General features: G+C 30.8%; 1 protein-coding gene across 1 annotated transcript in view; it reads left to right on the plus strand.

The window, feature by feature from the left end:
• The first annotated feature begins 4,169 nt into the window (after nt 1–4,169).
• LOC106683794 (protein takeout) overlaps nt 4,170–16,634 on the plus strand; it is a 17,564-nt gene continuing 5,099 nt past the window's right edge. Inside the window, exons 1-4 of the mRNA XM_014425483.3 lie at nt 4,170–4,203; nt 8,110–8,164; nt 12,262–12,342; nt 14,208–14,358. Coding sequence (XP_014280969.1) covers nt 4,195–4,203; nt 8,110–8,164; nt 12,262–12,342; nt 14,208–14,358 — 296 coding nt within the window. The 5' untranslated portion in view covers nt 4,170–4,194. The remainder of the gene's footprint in view (nt 4,204–8,109; nt 8,165–12,261; nt 12,343–14,207; nt 14,359–16,634) is intronic.

Genomic DNA, 16,634 nt, shown 5'->3' on the forward strand with positions numbered 1-16,634 from the left:
TTTATCAACAATGGATACCAATAGAATAAAAAATCATCCAAATAAACAAATAAATAAAGTTAAACATTTTTTTATTTCTTTGAAAAATGGTATTTAAATGTTTCAGGCGACGCAATAATATTTGTTTTTTTCTGCATATAATTTTTTTTTATCTACTTTGGTGAAATCCACATTATTGTTTTTTAATTTTTAGTGAATAAAAAATCTTTTAGAAGAATTAGTAATATTTTTGTCTTATTCTTCTGAAAGAGATAAATCGATTGGCATATATGGGTAATAACCAAATAGTGTATACTTTCTGAGTTTCACGCCAAAAATGCTTAATTTTGTAAATAACATTTTTTTTTTACCGAAAAAACTGGAATAGCCTATATCGTTCCCGAGAAAATTGGAAAAAACATATTTATTTCTATATATTAAATTATATAATCATTTTCAAAAGGGAAGCGTTTTAAAGTAATTTTTTTGTCGGATATCAGCAAGTTGCTTATTATAATTTTTATCGAACTCATCATCGCCCTTACTTTCTAGTTATTTTAATTTTTCTTTTCCAGAAAATTGACTCTTGTATTTAGCCTTTTCAAACACATCATATCGACTTGATAGCGACAGATAGAAATGCTCTATTTAGCCATGCTGCCCATAAACATTGGATCGCTATTAAACACAGCATACCCATCAATCCATGACCGAGCACATATACAATACATATATAGTTATATAAGAACAATTTTTTTTCTAATCTTTAACAATCAATAAAATTTTATACACTAAATACAATATATTTAAATTATTTTTTCCCTCTTTAACAATTTCATTCCTTTTATTTGACAATTTTTTTCTCCCTAATTCACTCCCTCATACCTCCCCACTCCAGTGTTCCGCAACCCACATTTTTTTTTTTTATTCATACCAGATGCAAACGTGGAGAAGGACCCTAGAGTGGGATTACTTTGTGTCAAACGCCTCGCTGAAGCGATTGAAAATGGTTGGAGTCCATATTGATCAGGAAGTAAATTAGCATATCACGAAATTCCAAATAGAGCAAACAAACTGCAGAGAGAAGGAAGCAATCGAGAGAGAGGAAGTAAATATCATTCTGACAACGATGGTCATGACTGGAGAACTGCGATGACGAAGATTATTTGTCACCATGTTCAGTCCTTGGATGGTTCACTGCCTACAGGAAGGAAAGTTCCCTACGCTTCTATCTCGCCAACTTCTCGTCTGCTATGGCTTACTGAATTTTCACAAACTTTTTAATAATTTATTTATTGTTTCTTACAACAATATAAGAATATATACATCAAGTAAATTTACTGTCAGTGATATAATAACATGACACAAACATGTGAAGAATCTGTCCATTGATAGAACTCCAAAAACATTTCTAGAGGACAAGATCTCGAGGCCATCTTCTTTTCAGACGCCTAGGAGGATTATTAGGTAATGAAGGAGAAGCCAGGTTTGAAACGAGTTGGTTTGGGTGGTTGCGAAGTTTATCATGAAAGGATTGGTATCTGGTTCTGGCCGTATTGGCAACAAATGGGACATTGAGGTCCTTATGGATGACTTGATTTGTGATAAAGTAAGAAGCATTAAGGATTTTACGAAGATTTACTATAAGGATTGGATTCGGGAAGAATTCGATGGTTTAGTGGAGTCCCAAAGTTCAACTGCGTATGTCCAGATGGGCCTTATAATAGTCATGTAGATCATTCTTTTGTAATGGATTGGAAGTTTAGACCGTTTGTCTAGTAAATGTTGTAATAGTCTGAATCGACAAGCAGTTTTCTGTCTTTTCAGCCTTGTATGAGGATTCCATGTCAGTCGTTTGACCAGATGTAGTCCTAAGGAACGGATCTGTTCAAAAGTAATAAGTGGGTTATTATTAAAAGATACTGTGGGGCAAGAGGTCAAGGGTTTACGAAGAAGGGTAAATGTGATTTTGTGAGATTTATTGGGATTTATTTTAATCCTCCAGTTTTGGGACCGTTCTACAAGGAAGTGTTCACAAACTTAAAACTCAAATGAAGTCGGAAAACAATTATAAGAGAGAATCATGTGATCTGAAATTATAAAATAGTATCCCCATTGATATATTAGTTATGGGTGATTTGAATGCTTATTCAATTTGTTATTGTTTTTCTTACTATGACTTCCATATAAATGTTCTGTTTGTCTGTGCAGTCTAGATCAAAATATAAAAGTCGTTTAAGACTGAAGGGGGAAGGGGAAAAATTTTATTAAAAACAACAAAGCACATCGTTGTTGTTTTTAATAAATTGTTTCCAACTTAATTGGGTTGCTAGCTACACAGCTTTCTAATCTAATCAGACAATTTTTTTAATGTTATAATACACAGGCATAACAACTAACAATATATAAACAAGCAACAACATATAATAATAGAATATGATTTTTTATTTGTTTCATGGCTTTGGTCAATTATCTCTTTCTTCCTTTTCTATCCTTTCCCCTATCTTTGTTTTTCATATTTTCTCTTTCGACCCAACGTGACTATAAAAGAATAATTGATAAAAATAATGATAGATATATAAATATACATAAATAACAAATAGATATATAAAATTAACAAATTATGTAAAAATATGTCTGCTATGTATGTATTTAGGTATGTCTGGAATGTGATGTTGGATCCACATGTTCGCCGCTTGGCAAAAATCCAAGACTTGCACAAATGCTTGGTCAACAAAGGACGCAACAAACGTTGGTCTCCATACACTTGTTTTGTTGGCTATTACATTGGATTTACTCAATTAATATTTTCATTATAAAAAGGAACAAAATAAAGATAGGTGAAATGAAATTCATTCTATAATTTTTGCACCACACTTAATTGAATTACCCAAGCGTATTATGTCTTTATAAACTTACATTTATGTTATTTTAAATAAAAAATAAACTATAAGTTAATTGAAAAGATTTAAACCGAATCGATAGAATTTTAAAATATTATTATATGGGCGACTGATCATGAAGGTCTAAGTCCTCGGGCGATGTATTAGGAAATACATCGTGCGTTTTTTTCGTAGGGTGGGTTCGTCACTCCCACGCCTATTTTTCGTGAGTACCACCCATTGGGTAACGGCCTCACAGATTCCCGAGGGTATTTTGTGAGTGATTTTATTATTTATGCTTGAAAAAAAAACCGGATGGGACCTGGACTCGCGCACTGCCACGCTGCTACTACTTTGCAGGGGCCCAGTACTTTGTAAAGAAGTACTGTTATTAGACCAACGGTTTTGTGAGAAGCTGATTTTGTCAGAATCACACTCGACAGCCAGCTTTTTACCCAAGTAAGGGTACCCAATTCATGAGGCTGGGTGGACCCCAGGAGGACTGATGGCCCCAGGGTTGACTCACGGCTAGAGTGTAACAGAAAACAAGTTTCTGCCGGATTCGAACCCTGGTCCTTGGAGTAGCATCGTGCCTTACCACGGTGCTACCGCGCTCCCATTTGTTATACATAAATAAGGAAAATATAAAGTCAAAATATTTTTATCATTCGATACAAACATTGCAATGACAATCGAAATATATATTTTGCGTGAACATTGTGGTCGACCAGTTGAATCCACCACCAAACAAATACCCGCCTCTAGCTCGGTAGTAGCCAACCTTATGAGATAAATTAAAGACACAGAAAGTTTATTTCTACTTTGGTTTTTTATAAACTTCATCAACGAAAACACTGTTTCACACAGATACCTACTTCCCAACATTGATCACAGTCCTACATTTTGCGTTGAGTGATCAACTTGAGGACTATAAATTACTACCTCATTTGAACTAACTTATAAACCATTATATTTGGTATAAGTTTGTTTACTTTTAAAAGAAAGGCACTTTAGAATATTTTTTTTTCTTATAAGCTCTCGTAGGTCATACGTTGGACAACCCTGATCTAAAAAACATTATTTATTTTATTATATTAATGAAATAATAAATATTCCCGTTGGAGATACTTATTTCAGCCTATAATAATTAAATTATCTAAATAAAATATTGCAAAGTATCACTCACTATAATGATTATCTCCTTAAAATTCAACTTAATCTTCCTATAGTGATGACCCCGACACAGCAAAAAGACCTTGGCAAGGAAGTTATATAGAGGTAAGGTCGGCTGGGGTTTTCCAGTTTCAGATCAACCTCACAACAGATCCCAACAATGTCTCCTGTAAGCTAGTTGTCTATTATACCGTTTGCGTAATTTTATTATTGAAATTATACGTTTTTTTTTTAAATAACGTGATTTAAAAAAGTTTTTTTTATTTTAGTCCTCTCACTTTACAAGTGCGTTTTGTTATTCATTCACATCAGGATTTAAATTACATATCAAAATATATAAAAATTTATTTGTACTTTACCTTATTTAAACAAAAAATTATAAAGGTTCCTCTACACGTTTGCCAAACAGTGGCAAATTCGTGCGCAAGTGTGTGGATAGGTTATTTAGCTTGGCTGGTACTAGCTGGCCTGAATTTGTGGCCGACCCGTTGGGTGTAGGTTTTTGGACATACATCAAAGGGCGCTCGTGCTGCTTCCACACTGTTTTAGAATTGCAAGCAGATAAATGTTTGTTCTCTTCGTGTTTTAAGTAATTAAAGAATTTCCACAATCTTCGGATTCAATAATTAAATTCAGTTTAAGATTGTATATTTTAAAATTATATCGAATAGGTGTAAATCGATTTACTAGTTTCAAATGTTATTAATGAACTATAGAAGCTTACTTTTTATTTAACATAGCACAAATATATGTTTAAAGACATGTGGCTAGATAATTATATTAACAAGTTTCTGACAATTCTAGAAGGAAGGTTGAATTGATAGCTTATGCAGTACTGTTTTTATCATCTACAATCTACTTCACTGATATTTACGTTTCCTTCCATTTAGCCTATATTTATTTTCTTCCTTTTTATAATGAAAGTCGAATGTAAGAGCCGACAAAAGTCAAAAGAACAAACAAGCGTATGGACACAAATTTTAAATTTGCTCACTTCAAATCACTACACGGACACAAAACTAAATTTGCTCACTACAAATCACTACACGGACACAAAACAAACATTTGCTCTTATTAAGGGTGCCTAGGAGAATTACATATGCTCCCTGCAATGATATTTTATTGCCCTCATCACTTAAGCAACAAAAAATAGATCCATATATTTTGTTCTTTGTTTATGAAGAACATAAATCGGTGTATTAGTTATATTTTATTCAATATTCCCTGGTTTGAAAGTACCCACTAAAATTGAACCCCACAAAAATATGGTTTTCTTCAAAAATTCTAAATCCGTAAAATTTTGCCTTTCTTCTAGTAGTACAAGAGCCGGGAAGAAAAAAAGGCAGTTATCTCACCCCAATTTTGATTACTTTAATGAAAACCATGTATAATTACTAGTCAAAATTAATGAGTCTGCCAAGTATAGGTAGGGGGAATAAAAAATGGCGCGTTTCAAAAACATTAATTTTTCATTCGAAACTCTATATCTTAAAAACAACCAACAACACTGGAAAATCTAAGAGAACATTATTTAAAGAAGAGTAAATTTACTGAAATATTAACCCTAAAAGAGCTAGTTACGTCCAATAGTTCCCGAGATATAGCTTTTTAAAAAGCAAAATTTCTTAAAAATCTACTGAATGATTAGTACTTAGTTAATTTATTTTTAGAAATCTATGTCTCAGGAACTATGTGACGTACAGATGTCTATTAGCACTCAAATTAAAGTTAGTTTAATGGACTATAAAGAAGACCTTCGTAGAAAAAGTAGTTTTCATGATATTTGCTAAAATAAATTGATTTATAGTTGTTCGGACAATACGTTTGATTTATGAAAAACTTTATTTCAGAAACTATTGGACGTTCAGATATCAGCCAGCACTCAAATTAAAGCTAGTTAAATTTATTATAAAATAATTAATAGTGTGTATCTTTGTAGGAGAAGTAGTTTTTATGATATTTGACAAAATAAACTCACAAAATGTTAATTTCTAGTTGTTTGTATAAAATGTTGGATTTTTGAAAAAATATATCTCTAGATCCATAAGAGGCACATATGTCTGCCAACACTCAAAATAAAGGAAATTTAACTTTCTATAAAGTAGTTTATAATACTTATTTTCGTAAGGTTAGTAATTTTTATGATATTCACATATGAATATAAATTTGGCAAATGAAAATTTGTCCGAACAACTATAAATCAATTTATTTTAGCAAATTTCATGTGAACTATTACTCCTACGAAGGTAAACATCATAAACTAGCTTTAATTTGAGTTTATATTAATAAATTCACTAACTACTGATCACCCAACATTTTTATGAAATTTTGGTTTTTAAAAAGCTATAGCTCCAAAACTATTTAATGTAAATAACTCAATTATAGCTCACATTTTATAAAATTTACTCTTCTTCAAATGACGTTCTCTTAGCTTTTCTTGTGTTGCTCCTACTTTTATATATAGAGCTCCAAATGAAAAATTAGTTTTTTTTATCGCTTTGAAACAGCCGCCATTTCTTATTCCCCCTACCTATACTTAGCAGACTCATCAGTTTTGACTATTAATTATACATAGTTTTCATTAAAGTAATCAAAAATTGGGGTGAGATAACTGCCTTTTTTTCTCCTCTTGGGCTCTTGCTCTATAACCCAAAAAAATGTTTAGAGCACGCTACCTGCGCCCTCCTTTTAAACATTTCTATTAATTGTATCTCCTTTTTAAATTTTTTTAGTCACTTATTGTTGTAACTGGTAAGTAGCGACTTATTTCTTCGCCTCTTTAAAATATGGATTACAGGACTGCTCTAATTTCATGCTGTCATAGTGCAAATTCTTTATTCTGGCAAAGCAATGTCATAAATTTACACCTTTTAGAACGCATTTAATTTAATTTGTTAATTTAAATTAAAAAAAAAATAGATGCGACTTTCTTTGAATAAATATTTAACACTCATATTCTTACTAAATAGGTGTTTAGAGTATATACAGATACTTCATTTGGGGTATTCATGATCTTTAGTTAAACATGTTAAGCGTATTAAATAGAAAAACTCATGTTAAATGGAGAAATATTTCCTTCTTTTACAATGTTAAGACGATATAACATATCGTCTTAACATAGTAGAGCAGAGCTCAGCTGGTCTGCTGCGGAAATAGTTTGTGTTTTGATTATGTTAGTATCGTTTTGGATGTCTTTAAAGCTAACAAAGCAATGGATAACAATAATAATAAAAATAATTTAATAATAGTTGTCAATTAGCTCGTCTTGATTCTCTTCCTCAAATGTCAGAAGACCAACAAGACACTCAATAGCCAAAATTTCACACAATTTCCACTTTTCACTCAATTTAGGCTTGTAGTAATAAAATACTTCAATCAAAACTTATAAGTAAACAATAACATGAAGTTTTGGAAGGAAAGGTTATAAACCAAGTTGTTCAGAAAATCCGCTAGGAGCTGTTATGCATTTAACATGTAACATGACTTTAAATAGGGCTACTCACAATCCTATACTTATAACATTTAACATAGTAAAACATTTTATATTTAACATAACATCATGAATACCCCTATTATTTTAAAGTTAAGGAGGATTGATATGTTAAACGCTTATTTTGGATGAATGGGAAGGCAGATTTTTATGGGATTTAGTCTTTTTGGAGAAAACCGTACTTTTGTGGGGGTTTGAATTCGAGGGACTTTCAAACCAGAGAATATGCATTAAAAAATACTAATACTGGTATCTGTTCTTCATAAGCAAAGAACAAAATATATGGATTCATTTTTTGTTGTAGATGCAAGGAGGGTAATAAAATCTCATGGGAGGGAGCTTCTGTCGTTCTCCTTAGGGAGGTAGATGGGCATCCTTGATAAGAACAAATATTCAGTCGTTTATTTTATTTTTTTCATTTGTTTGTTTAAATAAGATTAAACGTGTATATCATTTGATTTGTTATTTAAATTCTGATGTGAATAGATTAGAAAAATAGTCTTTGAATTTTAATAGTAAAATTTAGGAACTTAGTAATATATATTAATCTGGATTCTTAAATATATAATCTTAACTTTTCGACAGGTTTTCTTTGGAAGTATTATTCTATTGTTTTTTACTCCATGGACAAAGTCCCAAAGTGAGTTTCTTTCTTTTTTTTCATAAAGTATTGTCTATTATTTATTTTTAGTTAGTAAAATTTTTTATATACAACGATAGGATGTGCCTTGTTTGTATAAATAGCATTATCGCACTTTTGAGTTAAAGAGCTATGAACTTGATTTCTATCTGCAACACTAAAAATTAATTAGGCAGCCCAGTATAGATAATATTTTTGCTTACAAAGATGATTGATAAAAACTGTGAAGCGAAGATGATTTTCAGCTATGTTATATGTATTGATCCTTTCGTAAAAAACCCAGGTTTTCGACCTCCTAACCCTCGTGGGATTCCTACCATCTTAGAAATACTACCAAGAAGAAAAACTGCACTTGTTTAGGGTTTCCTCATTAACTTACTTCCAGTACATTTTAAAAGAAACAACGTTCCTACCAATGTTAAGGAGCGTTAAATTTCCTGCATGTCATATACATTACATGTTGGAAATAAATATCCTGCATGTTATATACATTACATGTTGGAAAATTCCAGAAAACTGCTAAGACGTGGTCATCAATAGTTGCAAAAATGTCACAAAAACACGAAAAGTTAACGATCTCCCTTTTTTTATTATTTTTTGTTATTGCATTTTAATGCAAAATCGTATAGAGGATTAAATTTCCAATAACATTCATAAAACATGTTTGCAATTCTTCATAATTGGAAGTCGAGAAATACGAAAATAATATTTGTATTATTATTTTATGGAAGAAATAACCCTTTTATAACTTAATTTCTTTACTTCATCATCTGAGCTACGTTTCGGGAAGTTTGTCCATTATCAAGTTCAATACTCTTAGTATAAGAGCCCAAGAAAAAATAATAAAAAGGCAGTTACTTCACCCCAATTTTTGATTACTTTAATGAAAACTAGGTATAATTACTAGTAAAAATTGATTAGTCTGCCAAGCATAGGTAGCAATTTATTTTGAGAAATCTATATCTCAGGAACTATGTGACGTGCAGATGTCTAATAGCACTCAAATTAAAGCTGGTTTAATGGACAATAAAATAGTTCATAAAGTTTATCTTCCTAGAAGTAGTAGTTTTCATAATAATTACTAAAACAAATTGATTTATAGTTGTTCGGACAAATGTTCATGTGCCAAATTTATATTCATATGCGAATGATATTCGCAAAATACGCCCCTACGAAGATACGTGTCATAAACTACTTTATAGTAAGTTAAATTTCCTTTATTTTGATTGTTGGCAGACATATGTATGTCTTATGGATCTAGAGATATATTTTTTCAAAAATTCAACATTTTATACAAACAACTAGAAATTAACATTTTGTAAGTTTATTTTGTCAAATATCATAAAAACTACTACTCCTACAAAGATAAACACTATTAATTATTTTATAGTAAATTTAACTAGCTTCAATTTGAGTGCTAACAGACATCTGTTCGTCGAATTGTATTAAATATTGTAGCAAATTTACACTACTTTAAATAATGTTTTCTAGTGTTGTTCCTACTTTTTAAGATAGAGAGCTCCGAATACAGAATTTTTTTTTTATCGCTTTGAAACAGCCGCCATTTTTTATTCCCGCTAAATATACTTGGCAGACTCATCAATTTTGACTATTAATTATACATATATAGTTTTGTTGGTAGTTCTAAAGATATAGAACTCCGAATGAAAAATTAATTTATTTTAACGTTTTGACACAGCCGCCATTTTGTAATCCTCCTCACTATACTAGGCAGACTCATCAATTTTGACTAGTAATTATAAATAGTTTTCATTAAAGTAATCAAAAATTGTGGTGAAATAACTGCCTTTTTATTCTTTTTCTTGGCCTCTTGTAATATATACAAATAAAATATTTCACAATCAACAGTTTTAAAATTATACAGAAATTTCAATTAAATAAGTTAAAATTGATTATTATTTTTTTTATTTTATAAAACTTTAAATATTCATTAATAAAATCCAACCTTCCTACTCTGGCTGAAAAGGGATTTTCACTTGAAACTGACAAGCACTTCCTGCCATAGTTTAAGTACAAACATTAAAAAAATAAAATTATATTTTAGACCTAAATATATAAAAATATTATTTTTTTATTCTTTTGCTTCATCATCGCCGAAGGTAGGGTAATATTGCATTCATTCAAGAAGTGGAAAACAAAATTGTCCTCAAAATCGAATAGAATCAAACCGAAGTCTAATTTGTGTTCGGGCATAATCGGTTAAACGGTCCATCCGATTTGGATAAATTTATAGGGATTGTATGGTTTCGTCCCACATAGATTTTACAAGATTTTGTCTCTAAATTTCGGTTAAGCATACGTAAAGGTATTTTCCTTGGCAAACCTATAATTCGAAAACGGCCCATCCGAATCGGCACAGCTTTTGGACATTAGTGTAAATGGCCGACGATTAATTTTACTTTTATTAAATTAATTAAAAGTCTGAACGTACAGTTTTTATTTTATTTGTTTTTACTGATTACAATGAATGATAAAGCGTATTTTTTTAAGCGAATCCTCGTGTAATAATTGATTAAATCAGTTAGTCAAATCGAAAACTAATTTTTAAAGTTCCTTACCTAGTGGATCGGACATGGTAAAGGAATGAAAAATAGATATTTTTTATTTACTATTTATAAATCTATTTTGGAGGTGAGATAGCATCCATAGTAGTGTAATAGTTTTTATTTTTTCTAATGACTGAGGCTCACACCAGAGGTTGCAATCGGACCAGACATATTTACACATATCCACACCTTTAACCATGCGCAAAAAAATTCTTGGCACGCAAGTTTCAAAAAATGCTTCTCCCTTAGCTTTTATTCTTTGACGACAGAATTAAAATATTAAATAGAAACTATTTTAAAAATAAGGGCCAAGGCTTACAGGCTTAATCACCTGCTAACCTTGCTCTCCGCCTCAAATTACAGATATACAAAAGTATTCTCAGACCGGCCTTTCCTCTATGGAGCACCTATGCTGGTTAAGTTAGCAATCACAATAGTAAAGAAATTCCAACAGTTTCAGTATATTGTCCTGAGACATGTAAAACTTTCTACTTTATAAACAGCGAAAACTGACTACATTCATAAGTCACTTGGACTGCCAACAGTAACAGAATTCATCTCACAGGGTCACATAAAATCCTTTGATAACCTCCAACATAGCACTGACCCACTTTTTAATATATTAACACTAACAGGATTCCCACAGAGGTGGTGTACACACATAAACAGTCTCAGACTCTACTGACTTACTTTTTTTTAATTTATGACAACCCTTCCTAGTCATTTCTGGCATAAGGGGAGTTATCTAGAGGTGACCAACCTATTCTGACCTTGGTGGGAGTTCAAGTTTTCATTTCATGGGACCACCACAGAAATGAAAGAAGACCCCCAAGGCCGGATTCGAACCGACGCCACTGCAACTCTCGGGTTGCAAAGACCAGCGCCTCAACCACCTGAGCTATCAACTACTAACTTCTTGACTAAAGACATCACGAAACCTGGTGAGCCCAGTCACCAGACAACAGACTCAATCCACTTTGCCAATTTCCAATCATTTTGTGTCCCCTTCCTCATTCCCCTCCTATAATGCATTTTAAATTTAATTAAAGAGATTTCACTCATTCTTGCTATGTACCCCTCATGTACCAATGTACCTATAGGACTTAGAAGGAAATAAAAAATTTATTCTTAAACCTTTAAATGTAGATTTAGCTATAAAATAAACAATATTTGTTTACGCAAAGTGTATAATTTAATTACAACCTATTTTAACATCGTTTGATATAGTAACCTTTTTAAGTCGGATTTAAACTTTCAATAGTTCATAAAGCTTTTATTTTCTGCTAAATTGAATGTTCATTGCACTTGAATCTCAACATTATATATAACCCTGCCAAAAATTACCTGCCAAGCTGAGTTTTAATATATTCTTAGTATAGCAACAATTTTTTTTCTGTAGCTCCCTGGTAGTTAATTCTTTTTATTGTATATAATTTAAGATATAACATAAGAAAATTCATGTAATTTAAAATGGCTTCAATATAACATTTGCTCCATTTATTGAATTTGTTATTTTTTCTTCATTTACAGAGATCTGCAGTATGAAAGATAAAGATGTGGAAAAATGTCTAGTAGAATCTGTTCAAGAAGTTATTTCAGTACTTGTAAAAGGTAAAAATAAAAGCCTTAGATCTCATTTATAAACAAATCAAAAGGTGTGCATCAAAAAATACAATCTTGACCAAACAAAAATAAATTGATTATAAATAAGCTCACCGTTAAAAATGGGAATTGAAAACTAAAAAATAAAACTACAGAGGGCAAAAGCCAAATTTTAAAAAACTGAAACATTGATTACAAAAACCAGACAAGTCAAAAATTTATATTTACACAAGAGGTACATATGTAGGCTGTTATACAAAAGTTGAGGTTTAACTTTTCCATTTCCCACAAAAATTAAGAAGTTTTATTATTCATTAATCTGCAGGCATAGAATTAATTTAATTATTTAATAGAAAAGATTATATGAATAAACAATTTTTTTTTATCTAAAAAAGAAAATATTTTTGACTTATGTTTCCTTTTTTTTTTTTTAAATCAGCTCTCCAGTTAGTTTAGATATTTAATTTTCTTTTTAGACTAGAACAGAATCTGTTCAAATTACTAATACTTTTAAAACAATTTAATAAATTATTTTATTTTATTTATTTGTTTGTAATTTATATCAATTTTTCTACATCAAGTAATAGCAAAATGAAAATACATACATAGAAATACATATGAAAATATATGACATTGTTAAGATGGTTGTTTTAAATTAGATGGTTCTGACTCCAATAAAAGATGTGAGATACTCTACAGCAGAAGTCCTTGACAATGTTTGTTTAACAGGTTAGGAGATGAATTGACAGCATGAGTCTAACTGGAACTAGAAGGATGGAAACTTCACTCCCTAGGGAACAAGCCTAGCAATCATGAAGGGGGTGGCAAGTCCTACGGCAACTAGCCTAAAATCGCGATGGTGATATAAGTCTTACAGGACCTAGCTGTAGGTCCTTATGAAAGGAAGACAAGGTTTAGGAAGATGGAAAGATCCAGAAACGGCAGAGTAAAATAAAAGTCCAATATACATTTCCAGAAATAACACTAGAATGTACTGATCCACTATTTATATGACTACTTGCTGCCTTTTAAAGAGGAGAAATCCCATAAGATAGCTGTACTGATGGAATTTACCAGGAAGTAAATTCATACTGATGTCAGCCAATTCGTGCTTAGTCAACTCTCTAGTAAATTAAACGCTATCAAGAGATGCTACTTGTAAGAGGCTAGCTTTTAGTGGATTAGAAGATTCTATTGTAATCTTAATTGATCCGAATAATACATTTAAGAATATTGAAATATATGACATGGTTGTCCCAAGTGTGAAATTAAGCTATATACAAGAAATAGTACAAATATTAATATACGATGTTTGCCTGATGACAGCAGTAGTTCACATGTAAGCTGGTAGGTTGTATCATGTCGACCCATAGCAGTTACTGGGGATCTAAGTTGTTATAGTATAGACATATATACCAGGAGACAGAGGTGTTGCTACAACATATACTTGTTATAGAAAAGGTCTTTATTATCTTTATATTTTTTAAAAATTATATGACCTTAAGCTGGCACAATTTTAGATATTTTTTTATTTCTATTCTGAATAGAAGTTAAATATCTTTTAATAGACTATTTATTGAATGTCCTACTTCTAAATCAAGAGGATGATATGACTACATTACTTTTGATTTGGTATTGTGCAAAGAAGAACATTAACAAGATTACTCAAAGACAACTAAAAGTTGAGAAGTTTTTGACAACCAATTCCAGGTTGAAAAGGGAAAAGGAAACAAATGATTTTTAACTTTTATCGTTGCAATTCCGGGAAATCGAATCACAGTTATATCAAAAAGTTAAATAATTCATTGTATAGTATAAACATAACTTTATTGTATGTTTCAAACTTTATATTCATAATATATATATATTTGCAGGTTTACCAAAATATGGAGTTTTTCCTTTAGATCCTCTACATATAGACATTTTAGACTTATCTGATGCACCAGGAAAAACTTTAAATGTAAAACATAAGTTTAAAAATGTCGATCTCTTTGGTCTGGGCTCTTCCAATGTGAAGAAAGTTAGGTTGGTACAATGCCATTATAAGTTTTAAGATTAATTTAGATTTTAGAGCTTAATTTTTAAAAATTAGAGAAGACTGTTCTTTGCATAATATCTTCTACCTGTCACAGATTACCATACTTTAAAATTAGGAAATTTATGATTTTACACTTTTTTCACAGTTGTGAATCATTTTTTGGAATACCGCCAGTTATGTATGGAAAGGACAAATAAAAGATGAATTGTTCAACAAACATTTATTCTGTATATGAGGAGCTTCCTATCCTGTCATGTCCTTTTATGACAAAATTCATTTTCATTGGGATTGTAAATTATTGTTGGTAAGAAGTTACAGTATAATATGTTTTGAATCATATTCCTTCTTTTCGTGTAGAACTTTGATGTTGTTTGTTCACTTTAAAATGAAAGTAGTTCAAGTTTTTCCAGATCAAGGATTTTCTGTCTTGATAATATGCATTTTGATCTAGAACTTCCCATATATCTTATGATTAGAAAAATATCATTAGTAAAAAAAATTATGACTTAGTCATTTGTTACCCCATCCATTCCGGGGAATATCCTTTCCACTATTTACCCCTATATCTGATTAATATAAATTCTCCCATATCGATGACTGGTCAATGAAGAATGTTTAAATCTAAGTTTTATGATTTGTTGTTGCTATTCAGATAAACTTATAATGTACTTGTTATCTTGTAAAAGTACTTCTCCATCTAAATCTGACTGTTCTTCATCATCACTAGTCTTCTCAAAATCATAAACTTGAAGAGCAGTACAATTGTTTGGAATGTAGGAGTCGTCGAAACCAATTTCAGAATCAGATTCCGCAACTGTGGGAGAGCAAGAAGATGTCTGGTTCATTGTGAGACAGAAGGAATACATACTGCTGTCATTTGTAAGACCATGTTTTACAAAGATTTAACTTATCAACAACCTACAATAGGGCTAAACTCTCTAAACATGAAAGTCAGCAAGGTCAAACGCCTAAGAGTTCAATCACTATCAAAACCTTCTACCCTTCACAACAGGTGAGCCTATGTAAAGGTCATAACCTTGGGGAAAAAGTTTTGCCAGTTCAGCTGTTTTCTCCTTTAAAAGAGATAAGAAAAAAACCAACAGAAAGATAACAATTATAACATGCTTTAATTTATTTATAAGATGAAGTAATCCTCTACCCAGTTGAATAAAGGATAGAGTAAATAAATGCTTAAAAAATAAATTAATAGATTAATTATAACAAATGTTTGATAAAATTTAGTAGTATGGTCAACTTACTTTCAAAGTAATAATTTTAAAATGAAAGACAATGAGATCCATTTTCGACAATGATGTAAATTAATATTTTCCTCAATGATTTTTTACCTTTTTTCATTGTTATTATTCTATCATACTTTGATTTTCTCATTACCTATATTAAATTAATTTACATTATTAGAATCTACTTTATAAAGTTAACTATCTTCTTCCAATATTCTATTAATTGTTCTCTAATCATTCAATAATTTAATGGATATTGTCATTATTTGTTCTTTTTAATGTTTTTATTCTGTAAATTTAGTGTTGACAGAAAAACATAGATTAGTAATAACCATTTTTTTTCCATTGACTCTATAGACCTGGTAGATCTTTGGCCACCCAAGACAGCCTTCTCCACGCCTCCCTATCATATTCCTTCTTTTCGTGTAGAACTTTGATGTTGTTTGTTCACTTTAAAATGAACGTCGTGCAAGTTTTTCCAGGTCAAGGATTTTTTGTCTTGATAATATGCATTTTGATCTAGAACTCCCCATATATCTTATGATTAGATACTATAATACCTTCTGCCCTTCACAACAGGTGAGCCTATGTAAAGGTCGTAACCTTGGGGAAAAAGTTTCGCCTGTTCAGCTGTTTTTTCCTTTAAAAGAGATAAGAAAAAAACTAATAGAATGATAACAATTTATACAATGAGTTTTTACCTTTTTTCATTGTTATTATTCTATCATACTTTGATTTTCTCATTACTTATATTAAATTAATTTACATTATTACAATCTACTTCATAAAGTTATCTTCTTCCAATATTCTATTAATTGTTCTCTAATTATTCAATAATTTAATGGATATTGTCATTATTTGTTCTTTTTAATGTTTCTATTCTGTAAATTTAGTGTTGACAGAAAAACATATATTAGTAATAACCATTTTTTTTTTTCATTGTCTAAAATGACCAAGCCAGTCTTCTCCACGCCTGCCTATCTTGGGCTACTGCTTTCCAGTTAGCTGCATGCAGCTCTTTC

The sequence above is a fragment of the Halyomorpha halys genome, unplaced genomic scaffold (assembly GCF_000696795.3).
Source record: "Halyomorpha halys isolate HHAL.00 unplaced genomic scaffold, Hhal_1.1 Scaffold518.1, whole genome shotgun sequence".
NCBI lineage: Eukaryota > Metazoa > Arthropoda > Insecta > Hemiptera > Pentatomidae > Halyomorpha > Halyomorpha halys.